A 23,084-nucleotide genomic window follows, 5' to 3' on the forward strand; every position below is an offset into this window, starting at 1 on the left:
GATGAAGTGTGGAGAGAGAACACATTCAATAGCTGAACTTTTGATTTTGTTAGCAAAAGCTTCAGCACTACTTGTCCCTATGATTGATGATATATTGGTTATAAATAAAGAAATTTATGTTGTTGAGGAAAGCCTTCTTTTCGTTTTTCTTAGCAAATAAAATTTAAATTTTCATCAATCTTCTCACGCCTCGCAGGACCTACCAAACGGGGTTAACCTATCAAGAGCATTTATTATAAGAAGAAGATTCGGATATATAATTTCCTATAATTTGAAATCTCTTTTGAAAATATTTCTTTAAGATATTTGATCTATCCATGTCAGGGAAAAGCAATAAAAGTCTATCTAAAACCGCTTAGCGCTTTATCGTTATAAATCCAAAGGCATCTATATGCAAACGGTACGGAGACTATGAAAGACGCTTAAAAACATACCAAAAATGCGTTCACAAAGTCCTGTTTAAGATATCGATAAAGCGTCTTTCAAGCGCTTAATAGGAGAACAAAAATATATATATCGTATAATTATGGCATCTTGCAGTATTTTAGACAAAATTTGTCCTGTTTGCAGGACAAAAGACCGAGACTTAGAAAAATGATTTGTTCTCTTGATGTATAAGAATGAAGAGGTGAAAATATTTTCGGGGCAATAAAAATTTCTTTCAGCTTTGTTAATGCGGAAAATCTTCTTCTTACCCGCCTTGCACTTCACTTACTTGCACCAAAATTATCGATTAATTTTCAACATACGACATACACAAAATCAACTGCAATAAACATCACCCCAACTATATATAAGTTAATACTCCCCTTCCCCCCCTACCCCTCAAGTCATCATTTTAGTATCATGAATAAGAAAATTTTATGTTTTAAATTTCCTTAAGTAAACAACTTAAAAAATAGAATAACTAAAATTAAAAATTTGGCAAATTATTTGTAAATTAACAATTAAAATAACAACAACAACAAGAAAAAAAAGCAATTAATAACAAAGTTTAATGTTAACCCTTTTTTGTATTAAAGAATTTGTTTAAAAAAAAAAAATGTTTTTCGTCTGCGTTTATCCAGTTGTTAATTTGTTGATTTTCCTTATAAAAATAATTGATTGGTTTACATTTGGTTTGATTAAAATAACTGTAAAAGCTTAGAGAGATTTTTTTTTTTTTTTTTAAATTATGAAATATAAAAATTAATAAAAATAATAAAATCGATAGGGTTTTTCGCTAACAAGTACCCCTTTATACGGTAATAATTTATATAATGTAAGAAAAAAAGTTCAGATAATGAAAAAAAAAATATATATATTAAAAATTTTATAAATAGATAAAAATCCATTTTCAAAATACTTTACTTATGATTTAGAATTTCTAATTGAAAAAAAATAAATAAATAAATAATAAATAAAAACTTTAATGAACAGCATTAAAAAAAAAAACTGTATAAAAGTAGGCATAAACATAATATTAATCAAAGTTTTCTATGTTATAATTATTATTATTATTATTATTATTATTATTATCATCATGTACCCAAACATTATTTTTTAAGTTTTTAATACAATTATTAAATAAATAAATTAATTAAAATAATTATGTAATTATTTATATATATATATATATTTATTTATTTATATATTTATATATATTTATATATATATATATATATATATACATATATGTATATACACATATATATGTATATACATACGCATACATATATATTTATGTATAGAAATATATAAATAATATACATATGTATTTATATATAATAAATATATAAATAAATATATAAAATGCAAGACAGAATCGATTTAACATATGATACTAGTAAAAAAAAAAAAAAAAACAAACAAAAAAAAAAACAAAACAACAAAAATATATACTAAATATATAAATGAAGTTAACGATTTTGGGTGAAAAATTCATAAATAGCTCAAGCAATTATTAAGATAATGAAATAAGAAGAGCGTACTCGTTTTTGGCAAGTCTTAGACGCAGCTCAAGTAAATAATATTAAACAAGTGCCGGGTAGGGTGCGTTGAATATATCAGAGACCTTATAGCCAAGTTCTCTTTCACTTTCAGACGCATCATCAGTTCGCTTGTCAATTTTCGCCTTGCAATTATTTAGAGTACAAATTTAAGTTTAATGTGCTGCGTCCTAGTGATATTTCCAGATTCATAATGCCGTTTCGATGATCACTTACTGATATGTATATAGGCAGATCGCAATCATATTTTTGATACTCGTTTCTTGATTGACCAAGGAAGATTTGTGTCAAATTCAAGCTTCTTACCTTAACTTTTGCGACTGTAACAAGTCGACAGAAATGCTGGGTCATCAATATGATACCTTTTAGTAGAAATAGGTATATATCATCGACATCTTCGAAAACTGGATTAGTTAGAGAAAAAAAATGATTATAGGTATTTCAAGGTCTCTTCATATAAATTAAATTCAACAAGAAAGGTTTCGACGAAAATTAAAAAAGATGAAAATGGCGTACTCTTCGATAGTTATAAATGTTAAACTACATTAAAAACTCGACCTACATCGGTTGTATGCAGTAAAAACCATTTCTAGGAAATGAATATTCTACGGAGATGAAAATAGAGTACAAAATATCAGGTAAATTATAATAATAATTCAAAATAATAATTTAAAATGTATGTCTGCTTCGATAGTCTCCCAAAGATCTCGTTTACTTTTAACATTTTTTTTTTTTGCTTAATATGTACTTTGATCTTTCATTCTTGGTTCCAAAATGTATAAATGATTGATTGGTTGGGTGGGATCTCTGGCCTTCTAATGTGCCGCAGTTCATGCCAGAAAACAACATTTCAGATATATTACCCATCACTATGTTTACAAATTTTCTGGTTTCTGTATTTTCTTAACATTGTTCGCTTATTTTAGCTTGGACAATGCAGGATCTTGAGGTAGTTTGATCAAACTCTTTCGATTAAATAATCATAACATTTTTTTAATATCTTTTAAAAAAATAGAAATTTAATAAACAAAATTTTTCCCAGCTATCCGCCTGAGTGACCGAAGGCAAAAAATCTCGGTTAGCGACTAAATGGTCGTAGGTTCGAAAACAACGGCATTTGTTTAAGATTTATTGGCATTGGCAAGAGATAGAGAAGTAAAAATAGTGTTAGTTTTTGTTTCTATAGAGAAGAGCACTAAGAGTGCTTCTTACGTGCTTCAAGAACTTATTTCTTGGGCTAAAAATTAATAGAAAAATTTCTGTCAAGTTTTGTTTTACGTTGCTTTAGAAAAAAATACGTCGCCATGAATATAATCTCTGGCAAAAGTTGAGCGCTTGCAGATATTTGATCATTTTAGTAGATAAGATATCTCTCCACTCATCTGTCACGATCTCTTTTCAAACTCTCTGTGACACGCCTAAGACATATCCTTTGTTAAATTTATTGAAAACTGTCAACCAAAAGAACGACCTACAAATCTAGTTAACTTCCCCGGAAAGGTATTTCTTATCATAAAGATTTTTAAAAACAGTTATTGTATATCTCAACCTTTTTTATTGATGGTTATATATAAATACAGATGAATATATATATATATATATATATATATATATATATACATATATATAAATGAAATTTATCTTAAAATACAAAAATATTATAGAAAGAGTAAAGGCTTTTTATGTTACTTTACGTTAAATTATCTAAAAATGTATACTTATTAATTACTTTTGTGGTGGCTATAACAAATTCGACATTGTTATCCTCTTGGCAAGCAAGAAAACGTAAAGCAGCGATTTCGGCAAAAGTGCAACCACCGACAAAAAATACCAAGACAACACGAGGAATGTTTAGAGAAGAACCTTCGCTGGGCGTTGATGTATGACGGCCGCCAATGCCGATTAGTTGCGCTTGAAAATCTTCAAATGTTGGTCCAGGCAAATTGTTAATTTGACTTTTTAATGATTGCCAGCCTAGAGGTTTCAACGAAAGCTCTACAATACGTGCTGTAAGTGGAGCATAGAAACTGTGAACGTAACTAATATCTTTTGGTTCGATTTCCACAGCGTCGTCAACCGTCAAATTTAGCGTCTTAAACGAAAGTGCAATTTAAATATAAAATATATATATTTTTTTTTTCGGGATTTTACATACTTTACGTAGTACTGCATAAGCCCGGGATTCGCTTTGTGTATATAAAACGCCAGCTTTTTCCAAATTGCTAACTTTTAGGAGCACTTCCAAACCATACACATGAGCTAACTCACGTTTATAGTAATTCAAAACCTTTAAAAATTGTATTGTTTTATCCCCGTTTGTGTAGGTAATGCGTATTGCACTTTGCATCATTTACCTTCTCTTTAAAACCGGAAGCGGCTGCACATTGCATGCATATTAATCTTAATACACTTTTCAATTCAGATTTTTTTGCCATCAAATCTTCTATATAAGTACTGGGCCTTTCGATATCTTCACACATCATGAACTCTTGTTCGGCTGTCAGATCATCTGTAAATTCATAAGCGTCTAAACGCTTCCGTATAATTTCGCCAATAGTTGTGTGAACGGCCACTGATTGCTTTTGAGCGAGTAGAACAGGCAATTTATCAACCAACAATTTCATATCATGTACCGATTTGTCTTGAGTACTGGCATTCATTTGAGCACTAATCTCTTTGGCGTTGCGAGCTAATATTCTACCTACTTCGTTGAAATTTTTATTGCGCAATTCTGCATATAATTTTTCTCCTGAATTGAGTATAATAGTCTTCTTTTCCGCGGTCAAATGTGCAGGGGAAACATCGTCTTCACCACGATTTGCGAACAATTCAGCTGGTAAAGTTAATTGATTGTGTCGTATGCCATAAAATTCATCGATAAGTCCTTCATAGGTAAGTTGTGTAGCAAATGTACTTAAAAAATCGATGGAACGATCGAACAGGATTATTTGATCAATAATGCCTTTCTCGCCATTGAAAAGTAATTTCTCTTCAGCTCCTAATTGTTTTGCTCGATCCCATACGCCTTGCGACATGCTACCCTTACCGTAAATTTTCGGTATACGCCCATAAATGCGTTGCAATTGCACTAGGCCAATGGCCGCCTGATACAATACTGTAGGATCACCATCAACCGCGATGTCGCGAAAAGTTGTAGCATTTTCCATAGACAAAATATCAAAATCGAGTGGATAAAAATTCCAAGGTAATTCTTCCAATTGTCCAAAACTTCCATAGACGTTCTTATTTTCCAAATGTTTAATACATAAACACGAACGTCTTGGCACAAAGAAAATATGAAATAGCCGACCTTTTTCCTTAGTGCGCAACACATGACTGACTATGATATCCATAAGTTTTATTTGAGTTCGAATAATATAAATGATATTCGTTGCATCTCTAGGGAAACGAGTTTCCTTATCCAATTTCAATAATTTAATTCCTCTATCTGAGAAGAGACTTGGTGAAGCTATTAAGCCAATAGGACCTAGTAAGGCATCATCTAACACAATTGCCTTGTTACCCTCTATTTTCTCTAGTAAATGCACCAATTCTCTACATGATGATTCTTGTAAAAGCTGAAGGTTGACACGTTGCCTTTGCAAATATGAAAACATCTTATCACAATAAAAAAATAAATCTAATAGACTTTCGTACTTGCAATATTCCGATCGTCTTCTTCATGATTTTGATTGACAAGTTACAATAGCAAAACTTAAACATAAATGTCATAAACTATATTAAGTTGGGTTTTAATACAATAAATACGTTATACATTGTGAATGATGCGTAACGCGAAATTAGTCAAACACATAGCTTGCGTGCCTTCCTAAGGGGAAATCATATGAGGGTGGCGTTTGTTTATAGAAACGTTAATGGTGCAAAAGTGCAAAAATTAATAGCGTGAAAAATTTCTTTAAAAATGTTTGTTTAAAGCAAAAGAAGAAAGAAAATTAAAAAATATTATACTAAAATTTAATTATTATTTTATTTTAAATAATTTAATTTCATTTTATTTCAATTCAATTAAATTTAATTTTTTGCTTCCTTTATTACAATGAAATTTTTTTTTTTTGGTGAATGCGAATAACCAAAGTAAGTACTGCAAAGTCCAAAATATTAATCAAATAATTATGTTTTGCTTGTTAAAAGTCATGAACGCTGAAATTTTAAAATTTAGCAAATATTTGCAATTTATAAATCTGGTATGATCTTAAAGACCAGGTAGAGATTGACAAATAATGGGAAAGATACAACGGTAGCATTTGCATTGTTCAACTATTTCAATTATGCGTAGGCCAATGCATGTTTTGACATTTAGTTATACAATGATGCAGTGATGTATTTATTGTTTGGAATGATTAAGCCGTTTTAAAGTAAAAAAAAAAATGGGAAGAAAAGGAAATTTGAAAAAGTAGATTTCTTAAGTTTGCGATAGTAACAATTTTAAAGATTATTAAAAAGAAATTGCGACAACAAAATACACACGATAACAGATTTGCAAAAACAAACTACACATGGTATTGCTTTTACAGTAACAAAATGTGCAGTGGTTTTTATGATAATGTGCTTTAACTACACCCTATCGTTTGTAATTCACAATAATAATAAAACTGAATGGGAATTGAGAATAACGACGAGAGCCAAAAGGTTCGATAATTTGTTCTTTTTGTTTTGTTATTGGAAAAACAAATTAGGTATAGAGTAAAAAAAATTTACAGTTAAATTATAGAAACAAATAAACAAGAATAACTGCTGTTGAAAATGAGTGATCCAGCAACGAAAGATCCAATAAGGGTCACGCTGAAGAAACTCATTCAACATTCAAAGTAAGTTTAGCACTTTCTATGTATCTATGTGGGGCAATTAACAACATCGTATTTAAGGCTTAATTTAAGCGTTTGGATCTAGTTACTTAGAATCGCTATTTTTTGAAAACATAATATTTTATCAATTACAGAGCTAATTTCACAGCAGATGATGTTCTTAAGGAATTTCGTACAGTTAAAGAGAAGCGTAACAATCGAAAGCTTTTAAAGATTCTGGAGATATTAGCAAAAAATCAGCCCAAAGCATTGGAAAATTTGCAAGAAACTGCTAAACTTTTAGAAAAGTAAGTTCAAATATATGTAAATCGTATTTATTTCTATGATTGTTATTAATGTTTTTATGTCTTAGAAAGGATCCATTTTATTGTTTAATAAATTTTCTTAATTGCTATTCTGATGTCAACATAATGCAGTCGATGCGTAAAAAGGAACTAGTATCCTCCACACCATTGCTCAGCAAAAATATGTTGGATGCTTCGGAATCAGTTTTAGAGGTAAGTCTTTGCAAAGTACTATTAGCACTACTAGCGTTAGCATATAATTATAAAAATTCTAGATAAAAGAACGTGTTGTTCAAGCTGCCAGTGGTGGTTTAAGTCGCGTATCTCAGAATAACAATGCGATAGTTAGTCTGGGTTTATTGGCTGCAGCTCCTTTGTCATTAACTTCATCCAATAGTATTACAGCTGCTGCTCCGGCCACTAATACGTCCGCTACAACTTCCTTGGGGAATGCAGGATTATATCCAGCTGTCAGAACGGATCATAACCCGGACAGTTTATGGGAATTTCATAATATGGATAATTTTCAATTTCAACAAAGCAATATTGCCGCTATACCCATTAACAGTCAAGAAAATTTACTGTTATACGATTTAATTTATTGTTTAACGGGTATGCGTGGTTCCTATATAACCCCTACTGCGAATCTCTTCGAGGGTGAAAGTGTCGGTAGGGCAATATCATTAAAATTTAAGGTATCCGAACAAATTCACAGCTCTTTGCGCGATATTGCTCAAGAAATATTACCGCTTGCTTCCCATTACACTTGCATACAAAAATTTATACAAAAGACAACATTCACACAATGCAGCCAAGTGTTACAAGCATTAAGCGAAGCCTTGAATAATCTAATACATGATTATTATGTGAGTAATTCAATCAAATTTTATATTCGAGAAATTGCTTTTAATAATAATATTTATAATTTTAGCTACTGTTGGCTCAATTAGAGGCGGAGTTGAATGCTGGAAATTTAACTTTACACAAAATGTTGTTCTATATTCGTCCTACTTTGAATACGATGGAAGTACTGGCCGGAGCTGTGTCACTTATTGTAACGGTAATTAAAATATAAAAAAAAAAAAATAGAACCTTATTTAACATGTAAAATTTTTAACTTTCTTTTCATAAGAATGATTTGCATGGAGGACATGCATTAACTTTACTATTCAATCAGATAAGTGCCTTGACCGGCGATGAGGAATCTCAGCGATTTATGATTCAATTGACGCAACGTGCTGCTGTTCCATATATGAATATCTTGCAATTGTGGATTCAAAAGGGAGCTATTAACGATCCGCAGCAGGAATTTCTAGTGGAAGATAACGAAGTCATTCGCCGAGAGGAATTGCCAGAACATTATTCGTCGGATTACTGGGAGAAACGGTTATTAAACACGCACAAATATTATTAATATTGTTAAAGAATTTTTAGGAACGATTTATGATTTCAGTTATACAGTACGTCGTGAGCGAATACCATGTTTTTTGGACAAAGTGTCCGATATTATCTTACGTACGGGCAAATACTTAAATGTAATACGTCAGTGTGGCAAGAAAGTAACTCTTCCGCAGACTATGGACTTACAATTTTCACCAACCAATCAAAATCATATTGCCGTTATACAGAACGCTTATCGATTTGCTTCGAAAAATTTACTTGAAGTGTTACTTAAAGAGAATGATTTAATGGGTCATTTGATGTCGGTCAAACGTTATTTGCTATTGCAACAAGGTGACTTTATCACCGAATTTATGGATGCTTGCGAGGAGGAGTTGGCCAAGAATGTCGATAAGGTGTTGCCCATGAAATTGGAGAATTTATTAGGTCTTACTTTGCGTCTCTCATCAGCTAAGCATGACCCCTATAAAGATGATGTTCATTGTGAACTTTTGACCTATGATTTGGTGACACAAATGTCGAAAATCATGAACAATGAGGAAGGTAAATCATAATTTATTTTTTACTTACTAATTGTGATCTCCTCATTCTCTCAGAATATTGGTTAAGTCATGACCGTTTAGATCTTAACGGGTTGGAGTGTTTCGCATTTCGATATGAGGTTAAGTGGCCGGTGTCGTTAGTCCTAAATCATATAGCGATTTCTAAATATCAAATGTTATTTCGTCAACTTTTCTATTGCAAACATGTAGAGAGACAGTTATGCAAGTAGGCGTACATAACAGCGACGAATAGTTCGATGGCGATATTCATTTTAAACCTTTTCATTTTTATTTGTAGAATTTGGAAAGAGAATTCTATAGCGAAAAAGTTTTCGCCGCAAGCCGCTGAACTTTATCGATCGGCTTTTACTTTACGGCAACGAATGATGAACGCTGTACAAAATCTTGAATACTATATGATGGTAGAAGTTATCGAACCAAACTGGCATTTATTTATACAAAATATGAATAAAGTAAGTATACAGTGTTGATTATGATAAAAGCTAAAAACTTAACAAAAAATTCTCTTCAACGAAATATTATGTATTTCTTGATTAAAGCGATTACCTTGAACGTTGTCCTTTTCAACGTAAACGTAATAATGTAATGATTTTCATTTGTAAAAGTATGTAGGGGGTATTAAGTCCAATTCGATAACTGATGCATTCGCTTTTATTAGATAAATATTTCATAGCAAGGAAACAACGATTTATTTGTTAACTTTTAATTATCATTAATGGAGAGGAGTACAGATATTCTTTTCTTCAAGTAGCAAATATGATGTTAAGAGTTATTATTTGCACATTAATTAGTCTAAAACTTTTTCGTTATTTAAGGTTGAAAATGTCGATGAAGTATTATCGTTCCATCAAGATTTCCTGGATTCGTGTTTGAAAAATTGCATGCTAACTGATACTACAACCCTGAATCGTTCCATCTTTAAAATGTCCAACATATGCCTGAAATTTTGTGAATTTATTCAAGTAAGTTCAATTTAAAAAAAATATTTTTTTTTCATTCAAAATCTATTATTTTTTGTAAAATTTGGATAAATTTTTGGCGTAAGATTTCCTTTATTCACACTTTCGTTTTTTTTTTTGCATCATTTTAAGCAATTTCTAATTAAATGGCATATTTTCTGAAAATTTCCGATTTATATTGCTTAATTTTCAATTTTATTTCTTAAAACCAAAACAAAAAAAAAAAAATAAATAAATAAATAAAGAAGTCGCAACGATTATTTCTTGATGCTGAGCTCACTTCAATGGTTTGCGATAGTAATGATGAGGATAATTCAGATTCAGAACTTGATTTTTCAAATCAGAAGCAGGTATAATAACTTATGCACATCTATTCTCGTATATTGTAAAACTCATTATTCATCAAAACAAAAATAAATAAATAAATAAAATAAAAACGTTTACATTGAAATTATCGCCTTGTACTACTTACAATAGATTTTCTGTTTAATGTAAAAACAAAAATTATATAATAATCTAGCTTTTGATATAAAAACGTACACAATATCTGGCTTATGCATGTTTATTTTTGTAATGATTCAAATTTGACTTTATATATGTATAATTTTTTTTTTTTTTTTTTTTTTTTGGTTAATTATATATATATATATATATATATATTTATTTATTTTTTTTTTTCTTGTTAATTATATTTTTAAAGAGCATTTTAAAATATTAATACAATAAATGATAAATTTACTCGGATCGCAAGAGCCGGCCTAATACTATTTATTATCATTGCTTAAAAAGTTTTTTGTGATTTTGTTTGCAAAATTTTTCCCATTAGATCCGTAGATGCAATTGAATTATTTTAAAACTTCTATATTACATTCAGTAATTTTTAACAGGTAATAAGAAAACATTTTGAGAATTGAGTAGGATCTGCTATCGGTAATAATATGTATGCAATAATAATTTGGAGCTTTGTTTTAAAATATATACACATGATTATATATTTATTAGTAGTAATATATCAAACATATTAAAAAAAGGGAAAGGCCGCGAGAACTTATTGTGTGCAATTTTTATGCCCTACACCAATTGTGATATAAGAGTATATTAAGTTTGTGTGAATGTATGCAACAAAAAAATTTGAAGAGAGCCGATCGATTCAGAATTAGTTTCCGAATCTGTCTATCCATCCACTTTTCCTTTGTTTAACCTACATGCCGCAATTTCGATGCAAAATAGTTCGCTTCCAATATAACAACTTATTTTGGAAAATTCTCTTTATATATTTGGGGTGTTGCAGGGTATTAAATGATCGCCCGTGACCCATTCAAATGTTGTTACTTGTTCATAATTAAATTAATAATTTTAAAATAAAAAGATTATATATATATATATACATATTTTTATATTTGATGGCCTTGAAAACATTGCAAGCTTTTTCACCAGGGAGCAGCTTTTCCAAGGAGAATGAGTACGATGCACACGGCTTTTGGTATAAAAGAAAAAATATTTACCTTCGTTTACTCTTCAGCCGATATGAAGCTAATCTATATGATTATGATTAACCATTTAGTCATATAGATATGGATTTATAAATAAAATGGATAAAAGATAGGCGCACTGCCTTTTCATAGGTGTAATTCCTTTAGTCCATTGAAAAATGTTGATCGCCTTTTGTTAAATTTATTAAGTCAATTATGTCATCTTCTATTAATGGTGGGCTTGAGACTCCATCTATCATGAATATACGGCCATGTTCTACGTAGAATATGCTTTATGTAGAAAATGTTGCTTACTAACACGTTCGCAATCAATGAGACTCGTTAATGGGACTCGAAATCAATCATAAAGTGAATAAAAATTTTGTACTTTCTTTTTAGCTTTCATTATCAATTTTGTTTGCACATAAAAAACGAATTACGTATACGTAAAGAAATCTGTCTTGTAATTTTGTTAATTCTTTCAACAAAAAAAAAAAAAAAAAAAAAATGCAATGTATTGTACTTAATAAATCAAACATTTGTTTCGACCAAGCTATTGCATAATAACGTATATACAATTATTCTTTTTGCAGTCGGAGACATCATTAGCGCCTACGGACACCTTCTCGGAACGCGTAAAACGTTTCGATCTTGAATTCACCGCGCTTCTCATTGGCTTACTGAAACAGATAAATGATGTAGCTTCGGATAATCCATCAGATCGTTTCATTAATCTGGTGCATCGGATTAATTTCAATTCATTCTATAATGAACAAATGGATAAGTTATGTGCAAAAGATGCCTTAATGACACATCGTTGAGAATATTCGTTTCATTTAATACCGCCGAAATCAAAACAGTTTATGCTAATTTACAAAAAAATAATTTCCTTTTGTACGTATTGTTTTTCCATTTTTACTTGTTCTCTTATTTGTAATACTATCCTTTAAATAAATATTTTTAGTTTACATGTTCGCCAATAGACTCGTCTCTAATCGCTTTTATTCTCGGAAAGATTAAAAAGATAGGCAAATATTGAATATTGAATGGGCGTGGCTTTCTTTTTTCCATCTTTTTTTTTTGTTTTAATATAAAGAAAGCAGAGATGTTTTTCTATCTTTATCAACTTACGTGCAAAAAGTTTCAATGCTTATCAATGTCTGTCCAAGATATTACATAGACGATTAGACGGACAGACGGACACGCTCGATCGATTCAATCAATTTAGAATTTAACGATTGTCAATAATATATATATGGTTCACTGAGAATTTTGAACCCCCCCTTCGGGTTATTGCAAACGACTAGACAAAATGAAAATACATTATCCATTGATGATGAATATAAAAGTGGATGCACGTTAGTTGATGGTGTGCCATAAAACATAGATCACTTGGCTTTTCTGTCATTTATTCGTTTATTTTATTTCGGACAAAGGTAGTGCCATATCGTAATAGACGAAGGACCCAATTCGCCATCCTCTGTTGATGATCAGGAATTTGGGAAATTTTAAATGGTTAATGATTTATATCAGAAAATGTAAAAAAAGTTTTTCTTATGAAAAATTCGTAATCTTCACAGATATTTGGAACTTGATATCGCTATGAATTTTAAGCATGAAATCCCCGTTCAAAAAAGGCGGAGTTTCTCTCAATTTCGCACTGTTGGTGCAACGTGCTGAGCTTACGAAAGAACATAACGTAGAGCACGATAATTACGGGCTTGGGTTTACGGTTGCCAACGTCGAATGATCGCTTGACTCAATCATCCTTTTCGACAGATCGCTGGGTGTGTTTGCGATCCGCAGACGATTGCATCGGGAACCCTTTGTTTAGGACGTGGAATCAAGCGATGTTTTGAATAAAATTATACTTCGTGGTGAGAGTCATTTTCACCTCTCTGGATATGTAAGCAACTAAAAGCAACTGTGACATCTTGATGAGCCAAAAAATCAGCCGAAATGGTAGAACGCTCCCTCCAACTACAACGAATGACAAGTTGATGCGGTTTTCGGGCTCGCGTAGTAATTACCTCGTATTCTAATATGATAAATCGATGCGTAATGAAATGTAGCTGGCTGAAGCAAGATAGGTAGCAAGGTAGGGCCACCTGCCATACGGCTCGTGAAGCAGAGATTCCGCTGTCTGAGTAATTTAAAATCGATTATCTACATATGCTGTCACTTCTGTCAAACAGAAAATCAGGAATATTCCAGGTGCAATAAAGTTCGGGATCTTTCTTATTCGAAGTAATTGAGCAAAAATCCCGCGAAATATGTACATATACGATTGTCTTTTGTAATCGTCCTATACTACTCGAAATTTATACCGTGTAGCATTGCAACTGTGTTTTATAAGCTTATCGTCTTCTATGTAAGGACGTTTGTATTCTATTCTAAAACTTTATATAAGTAAAAACAAGTAAGAACATTATAGCCGGGCAAGGGCGATTGTTATATGCCCTATACCACATTGTCTAACGCAATTCTTATGTTTATTCTAGAACTCAAAAATTATATCTTGCTTCTATATAAAGGCAAATTTTTCCTGAGCGTATTGAATGTAGGACAAGTTCAAGCCTTACATAGGGTGGGACTCAAAAATAGGCATAGATGGTCCAAATTTTGGAGAGTACAATCTAAGCCCATTTTTGAGTCAATTTTCATCACCACATACTAAAACTTTGACTTTATTGCTCTATAAAGGGTCAATTTGCGTAAAAATTCTTATTAGGATCCATAAAATAGGTCGAGTATGTCCATGCTTGGTACATTTAATTTATTTATGGTAAATTACTATTATGATATAATTTTCATCATTAGGTATTGAAAATGATACGTTTTTGGTCGCACGAACTTTAGTTTTCGTTATATGAGAAGGGGTTCAAAAATTTGCCACAACCGGTCCAAAGTTTCCATACCAATTTAGAATGCCCAAATACTATTACTTAGGCACATTTGCTGGGAAATTTTTGACAATTACAATTTTGGTCAAAAAAGTGGACCGATCCGAAAAATTTTAAATAGCGTTCGTCCTTGGGTCACAACACGTCGAATACATTTTACCAAGTTTCTTCGAAATATCTCAAAAATTGCGACCTATACTTTGAACACAAATTTACATGTGGACGAAACTTGAATCACATGGGCCTGTTTCTAGGATCCCATTCCATATAAGACTTCTCATGGATAGTAGGACTTTCAGAAATTCGTTTAACTTTTAATATTTTACTTAAACTTGCTTAATATAAATTTCTATTCATTTTCGTAACATACATTATCACGCTTTTCATACGGCAGGTGTACCAAAATGTGAACTGACGTAACCCATAATTGGCAAAATTAAATTTCTTATCAGGGATTTTATTAGAGGTTATATATTACAATCATTATCATTTTAAAAACTGAATGAACTGAATAATGTTTTCCTCATCGACATCAAATTAAATTTAAAAATTATGTATGGTCTATGGGTCCATGCGTTTGTTAAAAGATAACAAATATCTGAGATTAGGTTATCTCAAGTGGCTTTCTGTTGAATGAATAAGATGCGTATGCACAACTTGACGTTTCTTAGACAATTCAACATCGTAACACAATTTTGAAGTATCTCAAGATGCCTTTCTCGATATAATAAATTGAACTTGGATGGGCAGCAATACGATGCTTCTTCAAATAATGCATTAGTTAAGCCTTAATTTAAAAACTCTTGCAATTTGTAGGCTTTGCGCGATATTATCCTATTTTTAACCCATCAATGCTATTAAGCATTGCGTTAAAATGCACGAAAGTAATTTTCAAAAATTGCAAACTGAAGACTGGAACGTACGAACGCGTGGAAAGAAAGTAATTGGAAAATTTTCCGAAATTTCCGAAATGATTTCATCACCAAACCAACTGTAACATGCACTTAGTTGGGGAGATTGAGGGATCAAACGAAAAATGAATATCATTACGCTCTCTCGCTATTTTATAACTCGGATCATTATATGGGATGGTATGCATTTTGATTTGTTTCCAATCTTTTTCAGATACCTTTAGCGTTTTGAAAATCTTTTATTCCCTCTAGAGAGTCCAGCAACAAAGCTTGATATTTTCTTACGAACCTATGATCTCGGGCAGATACACTTTTCAGATTTTACATCTCAAGTATATGAAGAGAAATTGTAAAGAAATTTCGGTCAATGACGAAAATCTTAAATGAGAAACTTTGTTTAATTCATGTACAATGCATCTTCTTCTTTTTTTTTTGTTTTTTTTTTTTTTTTTGAAGCGGACATAACTATTTTTTTTTTGTGTTTCTGTCGTTTCGTTTTCTCTCTCCAATCATTTCTTCAATTTTGGCAAATGCATTTTAAATACATAGTTTGATATCGTTCGATATGGATTGAATGGACGATAGAATATCTAACTAACAGTATAGATACTTGCATGATGTATATACACACACACATATATATATACATATATACATAGTATGTAGTGTAGATATTTACAGACAGTTATGTGCAAATATTTTTCAGGTCTTTTTCCACCGATGGTCCTTGCAGTAGATACGCTATCATTAAAAATGTATTTACGAGATGTGGAAAACTAGATCCGTAAGTTTAGTGCAAGTAATCTGGTGCAAATTTTACAAGTTGCTAGCATGTGTGATCCAATTATAATGCTACTTAAAAAGTAGTCTCACTATTAAGACTATTAAGCTATCGATGATTGCAATAATAAATATTGAACCTAATGTTAATAACATCAGATCCTTGATATTTTCATAGTGTTATTGAGGAAAAACTTTTTCGTACAATCCGTAACAGGAAGGCTTGTCGTAAATAAGCTTAAAAGATAAACAACTGAATCTGCTGCATATACCTTCGTCCCTAATGCACAAGTGCATTGTGTATATATTGGAACATTGCAAACGAGATATTTGTGTTAATCAATTAAAAGGTTCATATTATTATGTAATTGATCAGCAGTTGCACTTTGAAGTTCTAACACGATGCAAGCAATAATAATGGTTGAAAGATTTCAAGCGGAAAGTTCAAGTAAAAACTATGAAAACTATAGTTGAATACGGCTGGCTTTAATTATTTATATTCCGAGAAGTTCCGCGCAGTGTACACAGTGTAATTGATTCAAATGCGAATTGAAAGAAAAAAATCATATATTGTTTGGAGCATAATATTTGAATGTAGGGTGTGTAAGTTATGATTGAAAAAGGAAAATTTTTCTTCTTAATAAGCTAGTAGGAATGCTATAGCCGGGCAAAACTGACTATTAAATACTTTATATCAGTTGTACCCTCTTGTTTGATGCAAAGGCATGCTTTTCGCTCGAAAGCTCGCATTGCGGACGATGGTCAAAACATCACAAGCATACTTAATTAACTTCCCAGATAATTTATTATTTTTCAGTTTACGTCATAAAAACCTAGAAACTTGCTTTTCATGATAACCCCTGCATATATATATATATATATATCTTGGGGTTCTAAAACATAGATTTATGTGATCCAAATTTTGCTAATTTTAATTAATTTTTCTGTCAATTTACTGTTATGGATCAATTTTCGCCAAAAATTATTGAAAATAATAATTATTGTTACCGTATAAAGCCTTGATTTTTATAGCAACGATTCAAAAAATTACCTCTTGCTGATCCAAAGTTTCCACACCAATTTATAATATCAAAATATCATTACGCAGTGATTTTTGTCGCAAAATTCTAAAAATTATTAATATTTTTCTTATAACGACTTATCAAAATAAATAAAGCCTTAGATGGTAAGGGCTTGAAAAACTGGTTCGATCCGAATCATTTTCAATAGCGCTTTCTTCTTCTTCTTCTTCTTCTTCAATATATCTCGAAAATTGCAATCTGTAGGTTAAAGACATCATGATACATGAAAAGACATCAGTCAGACGGACGGACAGACAAACAAGCTTAGATCGATCGGTATAATAAAAGTTGGGTCTATCTCAAGTCCTTCTGGATTTAATGTACCTTCGTACAAATCGAATACACGCTATACAATATGAGGTGTAGGACGAAATTCATTTATCTCGATAGGTTCAGAATGGAACGTTTCAATAAGCTACTGTCTCTCGTACCAATAGTTTGAAATGATGTAAACATATGCTCTTTCGTTTAAGTTTTGATAATATTGTTACTAGTACTAATATAGTAGAGAGAGAGAGAGAGAGAGAGAGAAAGAGAAAGAAAGAGAGAGATATTTAGGCGATTAATTTTTCTCAACACTGTCTATTCGTTTGTGTTTGTGTTGTATATATGTATGTATGTGCTTGTATTCGTTCATTTTATGGTTTTAATAATTCTCTGTGAATTTTCAAAAATATTCGAAATGCAAAATCAATTTTATGTATGTTTGTTGTCATCTCTGAAAGTGCATGTTTTCTCCTTACACTGCGAGCGTGTGCATATGAGTGAATGCATATTACTCCAATTCTATTCCTTTCCTATCTAATGCTATATAGATATGGGGAAATATGGGATGCGCACACACATGCATAAATGCGTGCACATATATGACAGGAGTAAATGCCCAATTTATAAATGGAAATGAATGAACAAATAAATGCACTCATAAATGATTTACGGTTTGTGTTAACAGACACTTTTCCTTTATGTATAAACGTTTTGTTTTTAAATTTTTTTTTCTTTTTTTTTGTTTTTGTTTTTTTTTGTTTTTGATTTTTGTTATTATTTTTTTTAGTCAAAGGGAATGAATTATAAGTGTTACTTAATAATGAAAAGAAAAAAAAGAAAGAAATATTTTTCTAAGCAATATTTTCGGAGGGGTGTGTGTAAGGCGTGAGTATTGTTGTAAAATAGAAAAAAAACTTGAAAAAGAATGGAAAAAAATAACTGCCTACACCAATCAACAGCCATGCCTTTTCGAACAAAACAATAATAATAACAATAAAAAAAAAAAATTTTTATAAAAAACTGAAAATTTCAGATTCTCACGTAACTTAATATTAGAATCTTGTATTCGCGTATGTATGTATGTATGTATGTATGTATGTATATATGTATGTATGTATGTATGTATGTAGTTTGCGAGACAATAAAACATAAATATGCAATACTTTTGAAGGGAACACCTTTCCATCATCAATTTGTGAAAGGTGCTTGCCGCGCTCCCGTTGTGCAAAATTAGGAAGCTCTTGGTTTTGCCTCTGATTGGCGAACGAATTATTTTAACACACCATGAACAATTTTTGTGTTTACACCCGTGCAATTCAAATGACACAGTTTTCATTTCATTACTCCTCTGCTGCCATTTTCGAACAATTGCACAACACGTGCCGTTTGACGAAAGTAAAGCAAAAAAAAAAAAAAAAAAAGGGAAAAAGTGAATACAACATAAATAAATAAGAAAAAATTAGCTACAAATTGTTATCACGTGCCAGTCAAGAACGGTTTTGTTTAAATCTTAAACCGACAATAATAACAACAACAAAATATTATACACTTAATATTGCTGCTAGTCACTGATTGAATAACACAATCAAGTAACTTGTAATCGTTGTCATATCATATACATTAGCAGTTAGTCGATAGAAGGTTCACTTCACAGCATGACAGCTATTTATTTAATTAATATTTTGTTAGTTTATTTAAAACTATAATTTACTTGAGTGTCTAATTAATCTTAAACGTTCATTAGGTCAAAAATTCATATGCCCTTTCTAAAACTAGGCTTAACGTTCACTTAACGTTTTTCTTCATTTTTTTTTTTTATACCCATCACCGAAGAATAAGGGGTATATTGATTTTGTCAAAACGTTTGCGACACGTAGAAGTAAGTTTTAGAGACACACACACACACACACACAAATTATGTACATTCTTGATTAGCATCGAATTCTGAATTGATTTAAGCATGTCCGTCCGTCCGTTCGTCCGTTCGTTATTCCGTCCTTCCGTTCGCCCGTGTAATGTCTTTCCTCTTGCCTGCCAAATATGCAAAAGAATTTGAAAATGACCGAAACTTTTTAAAAGACACGCCAACAACGCCCACATACCACATAGATGTAACAAAAACTGTAAGCTTTTCGTGTTTTTGCCCTGCTTAAGATTTTACTTATATTCCGCGTCAGTCCAATATTACAGAGTATGATAATTTCGTTTTTTTTTTTTTTTTCTTTTTTTTCAGTCTTTTTTTGGAATAACGCTGCTAATGTTTATAAAGAATTCAGTCATAATCGAATACAATTTTCTTACTTGTTTCTTTTCTTCTCTCTATTCTTGTCTCTTTAATGGAAATCATTAGTAAGTAAGTGAGAGCAAGGCACGTTTTAAAATTACATTTTCGAATAGAATATAATTAAGTTCCTTACTTTTGTGTAGACGAATATGGCTTCACTTTGCTAAGCAAACTAATGATTGTCGATTGGAAACGAAAGCCTTTCAATTCCAACTGGAAAACTATTAACAAAGTTGGTAACAAATTATATTGTTCTCCTGGGAAATCAGCAAGCAGATCTAGCAGTGAAATTCACGGTCTCGGCGTATTTTTTATTACAGTCAGTATAATGGAAAGGATTGATCTTAGAAAAATGCCAAATACGTTAGAAAGAGAAAATTAATGAGAAAATTATCGACAGTACTACAATTCACACTATTCGCATAATAATGCAAAACTCGCTCCACCACTCGATTTAATCAACATTCCAAAAATCAATATCAATAGCTATGCGAAAATTCGTTCCCTTGATCGTAATAAATACCTTTGCAGGATGCCAGTGAATTGTTAGGATGTCTACTCCATTCCAATTTGCAACTGTGGAAAAAATCTCCTGTGCGCGATGCAAAGAACAATTATTTCTCCTTGGGGTATGTGCTACTACTGTCAACGTAGATCAGTTACAATGGAGGCCATAATTGATGGACAAATTTTGCTGTGGAAATAGTTTCACTTAAGCGCAACACAGCGCCTCTTATGTCGATTCTTAAAAGTGTCAAAGGCGGTGTAAAGAACGATTACCCCTGTGCTACGCGAAGACAAACAGATGGGCATGTTGCGAATGTGAAGCAGCTGCAGTAGAGATCTTGATTGTTGGACAAACCACTTTTACTCTCTCTCTCTCTCTCTCTCTCTCTCTCTCTCTCTCTCTCTCTCTCTCTCTCGAGTTCTACTAATGCTATGATAATAAGTAATAATTACTAGCGGGGAAAAAAACGGATATTGAAACGTTTCACCTAAATTGCTCTTGTAATTAAGTGTAAGTATAAGTAACGTGTAAGTAAAAGTATTGTTGAGTTGAGAGAGTTGTTAAATTATTATATTAGAGCAGTAGAATGACATGTTTATAAGCATCAATGAGCCACAAGTCAAGTTGTTCCTTTGGTACTTCTCGCCAACGTTCGTCGTCATATCATTAGATTGTGAACAGCGTAGATTTTGTTCATAATTTTTTACAAACAGGATTTTACAATGTATTCACAATTTACTTACTTATTTTTATCACAATCTTGACTACAATTTTCTTTTCGATCGACCTACGACTCGAACGACTATTCTGCTTATATACTCTTTTACAAGCATCGCGACATTTTTAATCGTTGTTAACCTCTTTCGTCAACTGCCAGATGCATCACGCGTCAGGAATGTGCACTTGGTTTTTCCCTTCTTTCGAAATTAGTTTCTGGAATGGGCGACTAAACTCAAACCATGGAAAATGGCCTTTTTTGTAACAATATCGTCTTCTCGTCGGTCTAATAAAGAATAGTCAAATTCCATAATTTTTTCAAGTTAAAGAAGCACTTACTTAGTATTTGTAGTTGTATGTTGTTACGTGTATCTACAAGAAAAAAATATTCTGTCGCGATCTTTCTATTATAAAATTTTTTAGAAAATTATAGCTGTAGCCGTGGCTGTGAATGTGTCTACGCACATTCCTTTTTTATTATCATCAAAGCATTATTTTAAATTCAGAGTTGATATCGTTCTCTTCTTCATGATTGCATTGTTTAATGGATCGGAGAGAAACTTTAATATCAATTAGCCAGAGAATGAATTCTAAGAGTAAAACACTAGCATCTTAGGCTATCTAAGGCATTATTGAAAAATTTTTATCGTGTTTGATATTTGAACGACCACGAACACGGAGCTGTTAGATGAGACTCTTTGCCACTCAAGTGGATTCTTAAACATAAAACTTAATATAAGTATGTGAGTTTTAGTGAAAATTAGGAGGTGCTGCCATCATTGCCAACATTGGGCTGAGGTTCAGTAATTGCATGCACAGGAATGTGTTTTACGTTCGGGCGAACGAATCGATGAGGGCAGAGCTGAGATGTTAGCATAACATCTGCTTATCACAATATCTTCAATAATATTTGTATACATACCGCTGTTTTTTTTTTTTTTTTTTCTTGTTTTGATCTCCGAAGCGTACTTACGAAAAGAAAACAACAATAGAGCGTGAATTGCAAATCCCTGACATCCTTTCGATTGTTATCTCTTTTATGTTTGTAAAGCTGCTTGCTTTGCTTTGCTTTTTTTCTATTTTTTTTTTGTTGCCGTTTGACGGAGCGAAATCTTGAGATGGATGGATTCACATATTATTCAAATGGACTTGCACGCTTGTATGGCATGGTCAGGTAGCTTTACATGGCTTTTCTCGTTGCTGTTGAGTGTTTAACTAGAAAAGTGATGTATGCACGCACAAGGATGCTTGTAACTTGCCAATTTCCAAGGCAAGAGCCGTAGAAGTCATTCACGCCTCATCTCAATCAATTCCGTTATAAAATACATTTCATGGTCTATGGACAAATGATGAAATGAATAATGCACTTGTCTTATTTTTTTAATGTTTTAAAGTCCAAATCTTTTTTTGGTATATCGTGCCAACTGCGCGTTTTATGGCGACACCCTGAGGTGTTTGCAGTCATTTGGAATGAAAATGAAAAATATATATATATTATATATATATATATATATATGTATATGTTTCAGTCAAATGACTAGAATAGTCTACGGAAAACAATTAGGGTTGATTGGTTATTCAATGTGTAGCCCGGTGTTTTGTGCATATGTATGCAGTAAAAAGTCGAGCAGATTTACACAAATGCCGTATGTTGGTATTTTTAATTTTTAAGCTTAGCTACTAAATTTTGGTATTTTTGTATTTATGCTTAGCTCCTAAAATAAAAAGAGAACGCATACACGAGCATTTCGCTAGGCCTAGTAAAACAGCAATAGCAACAGTAACAACAACAAAAAGATTGACCACAAGTCACATTGTTGCTATTAAGTTCTTTGTCACCTTATACAAACACAGCCTTATTCGTGTATCCGCCTTCGTTCGTTCATTCCATTCACAACATGTTGAATACAAATGTTTTTACGTTTATACGTTTGTAAGTTTGTGCCTGTGTTACGCTTTGTAATCATTTGCAATTATTTTGTCAATAATTACTATTGTGTCTTACGGTTCTGTTGTTATGCTTTTTCCTCTCTAAATATCCGTCTCTTTTAACGCAAACCCTAAATTGAATACCGACCAAAATGCATGGCTTAGCTTAACACTGCCCTTCTTCACCCTAAAACTTATAGTTGCCTTGTT

The 23,084-nt window shown here is 31.7% G+C and overlaps 2 protein-coding genes across 4 annotated transcripts; one reads left to right on the forward strand and one right to left on the reverse strand.

The window, feature by feature from the left end:
- Positions 1 to 3,609: 3,609 nt before the first annotated feature.
- On the reverse strand, positions 3,610 to 5,661 carry LOC119636338 (vacuolar protein sorting-associated protein 33A). Its single transcript, XM_038031645.1, has 3 exons — positions 4,343 to 5,661; positions 4,144 to 4,275; positions 3,610 to 4,080 (listed from the first exon to the last, which is right to left on the reverse strand). Exons 1-3 carry the CDS (start codon positions 5,603 to 5,605, stop codon positions 3,679 to 3,681), a joined length of 1,797 nt encoding a protein of 598 aa, XP_037887573.1. The 5' UTR covers positions 5,606 to 5,661; the 3' UTR covers positions 3,610 to 3,678.
- Positions 5,662 to 6,641: 980 nt separating this feature from the next.
- Positions 6,642 to 12,421, forward strand: LOC119633786 (gamma-tubulin complex component 2 homolog). 3 transcript variants are annotated; one of them, XM_038027528.1, is made up of 12 exons: positions 6,642 to 6,817; positions 6,949 to 7,101; positions 7,167 to 7,311; positions 7,374 to 7,964; positions 8,030 to 8,158; positions 8,231 to 8,484; positions 8,552 to 9,042; positions 9,096 to 9,267; positions 9,340 to 9,514; positions 9,878 to 10,024; positions 10,267 to 10,371; positions 12,087 to 12,421. In XM_038027528.1, exons 1-12 carry the CDS (start codon positions 6,753 to 6,755, stop codon positions 12,312 to 12,314), a joined length of 2,655 nt encoding a protein of 884 aa, XP_037883456.1. In that variant the 5' UTR covers positions 6,642 to 6,752; the 3' UTR covers positions 12,315 to 12,421. The 3 variants fall into 3 exon arrangements, with proteins under 3 accessions (XP_037883456.1, XP_037883466.1, XP_037883473.1); XM_038027538.1 differs by lacking the exon at positions 10,267 to 10,371 and having other exon boundaries at positions 6,643 to 6,817; XM_038027545.1 differs by lacking the exon at positions 6,642 to 6,817 and having other exon boundaries at positions 7,010 to 7,101; positions 7,171 to 7,311; positions 12,087 to 12,420.
- Positions 12,422 to 23,084: the final 10,663 nt, after the last annotated feature.

This window comes from Glossina fuscipes, unplaced genomic scaffold, assembly GCF_014805625.2.
Source record: "Glossina fuscipes isolate IAEA_lab_2018 unplaced genomic scaffold, Yale_Gfus_2 0, whole genome shotgun sequence".
Classification (NCBI taxonomy): domain Eukaryota; kingdom Metazoa; phylum Arthropoda; class Insecta; order Diptera; family Glossinidae; genus Glossina; species Glossina fuscipes.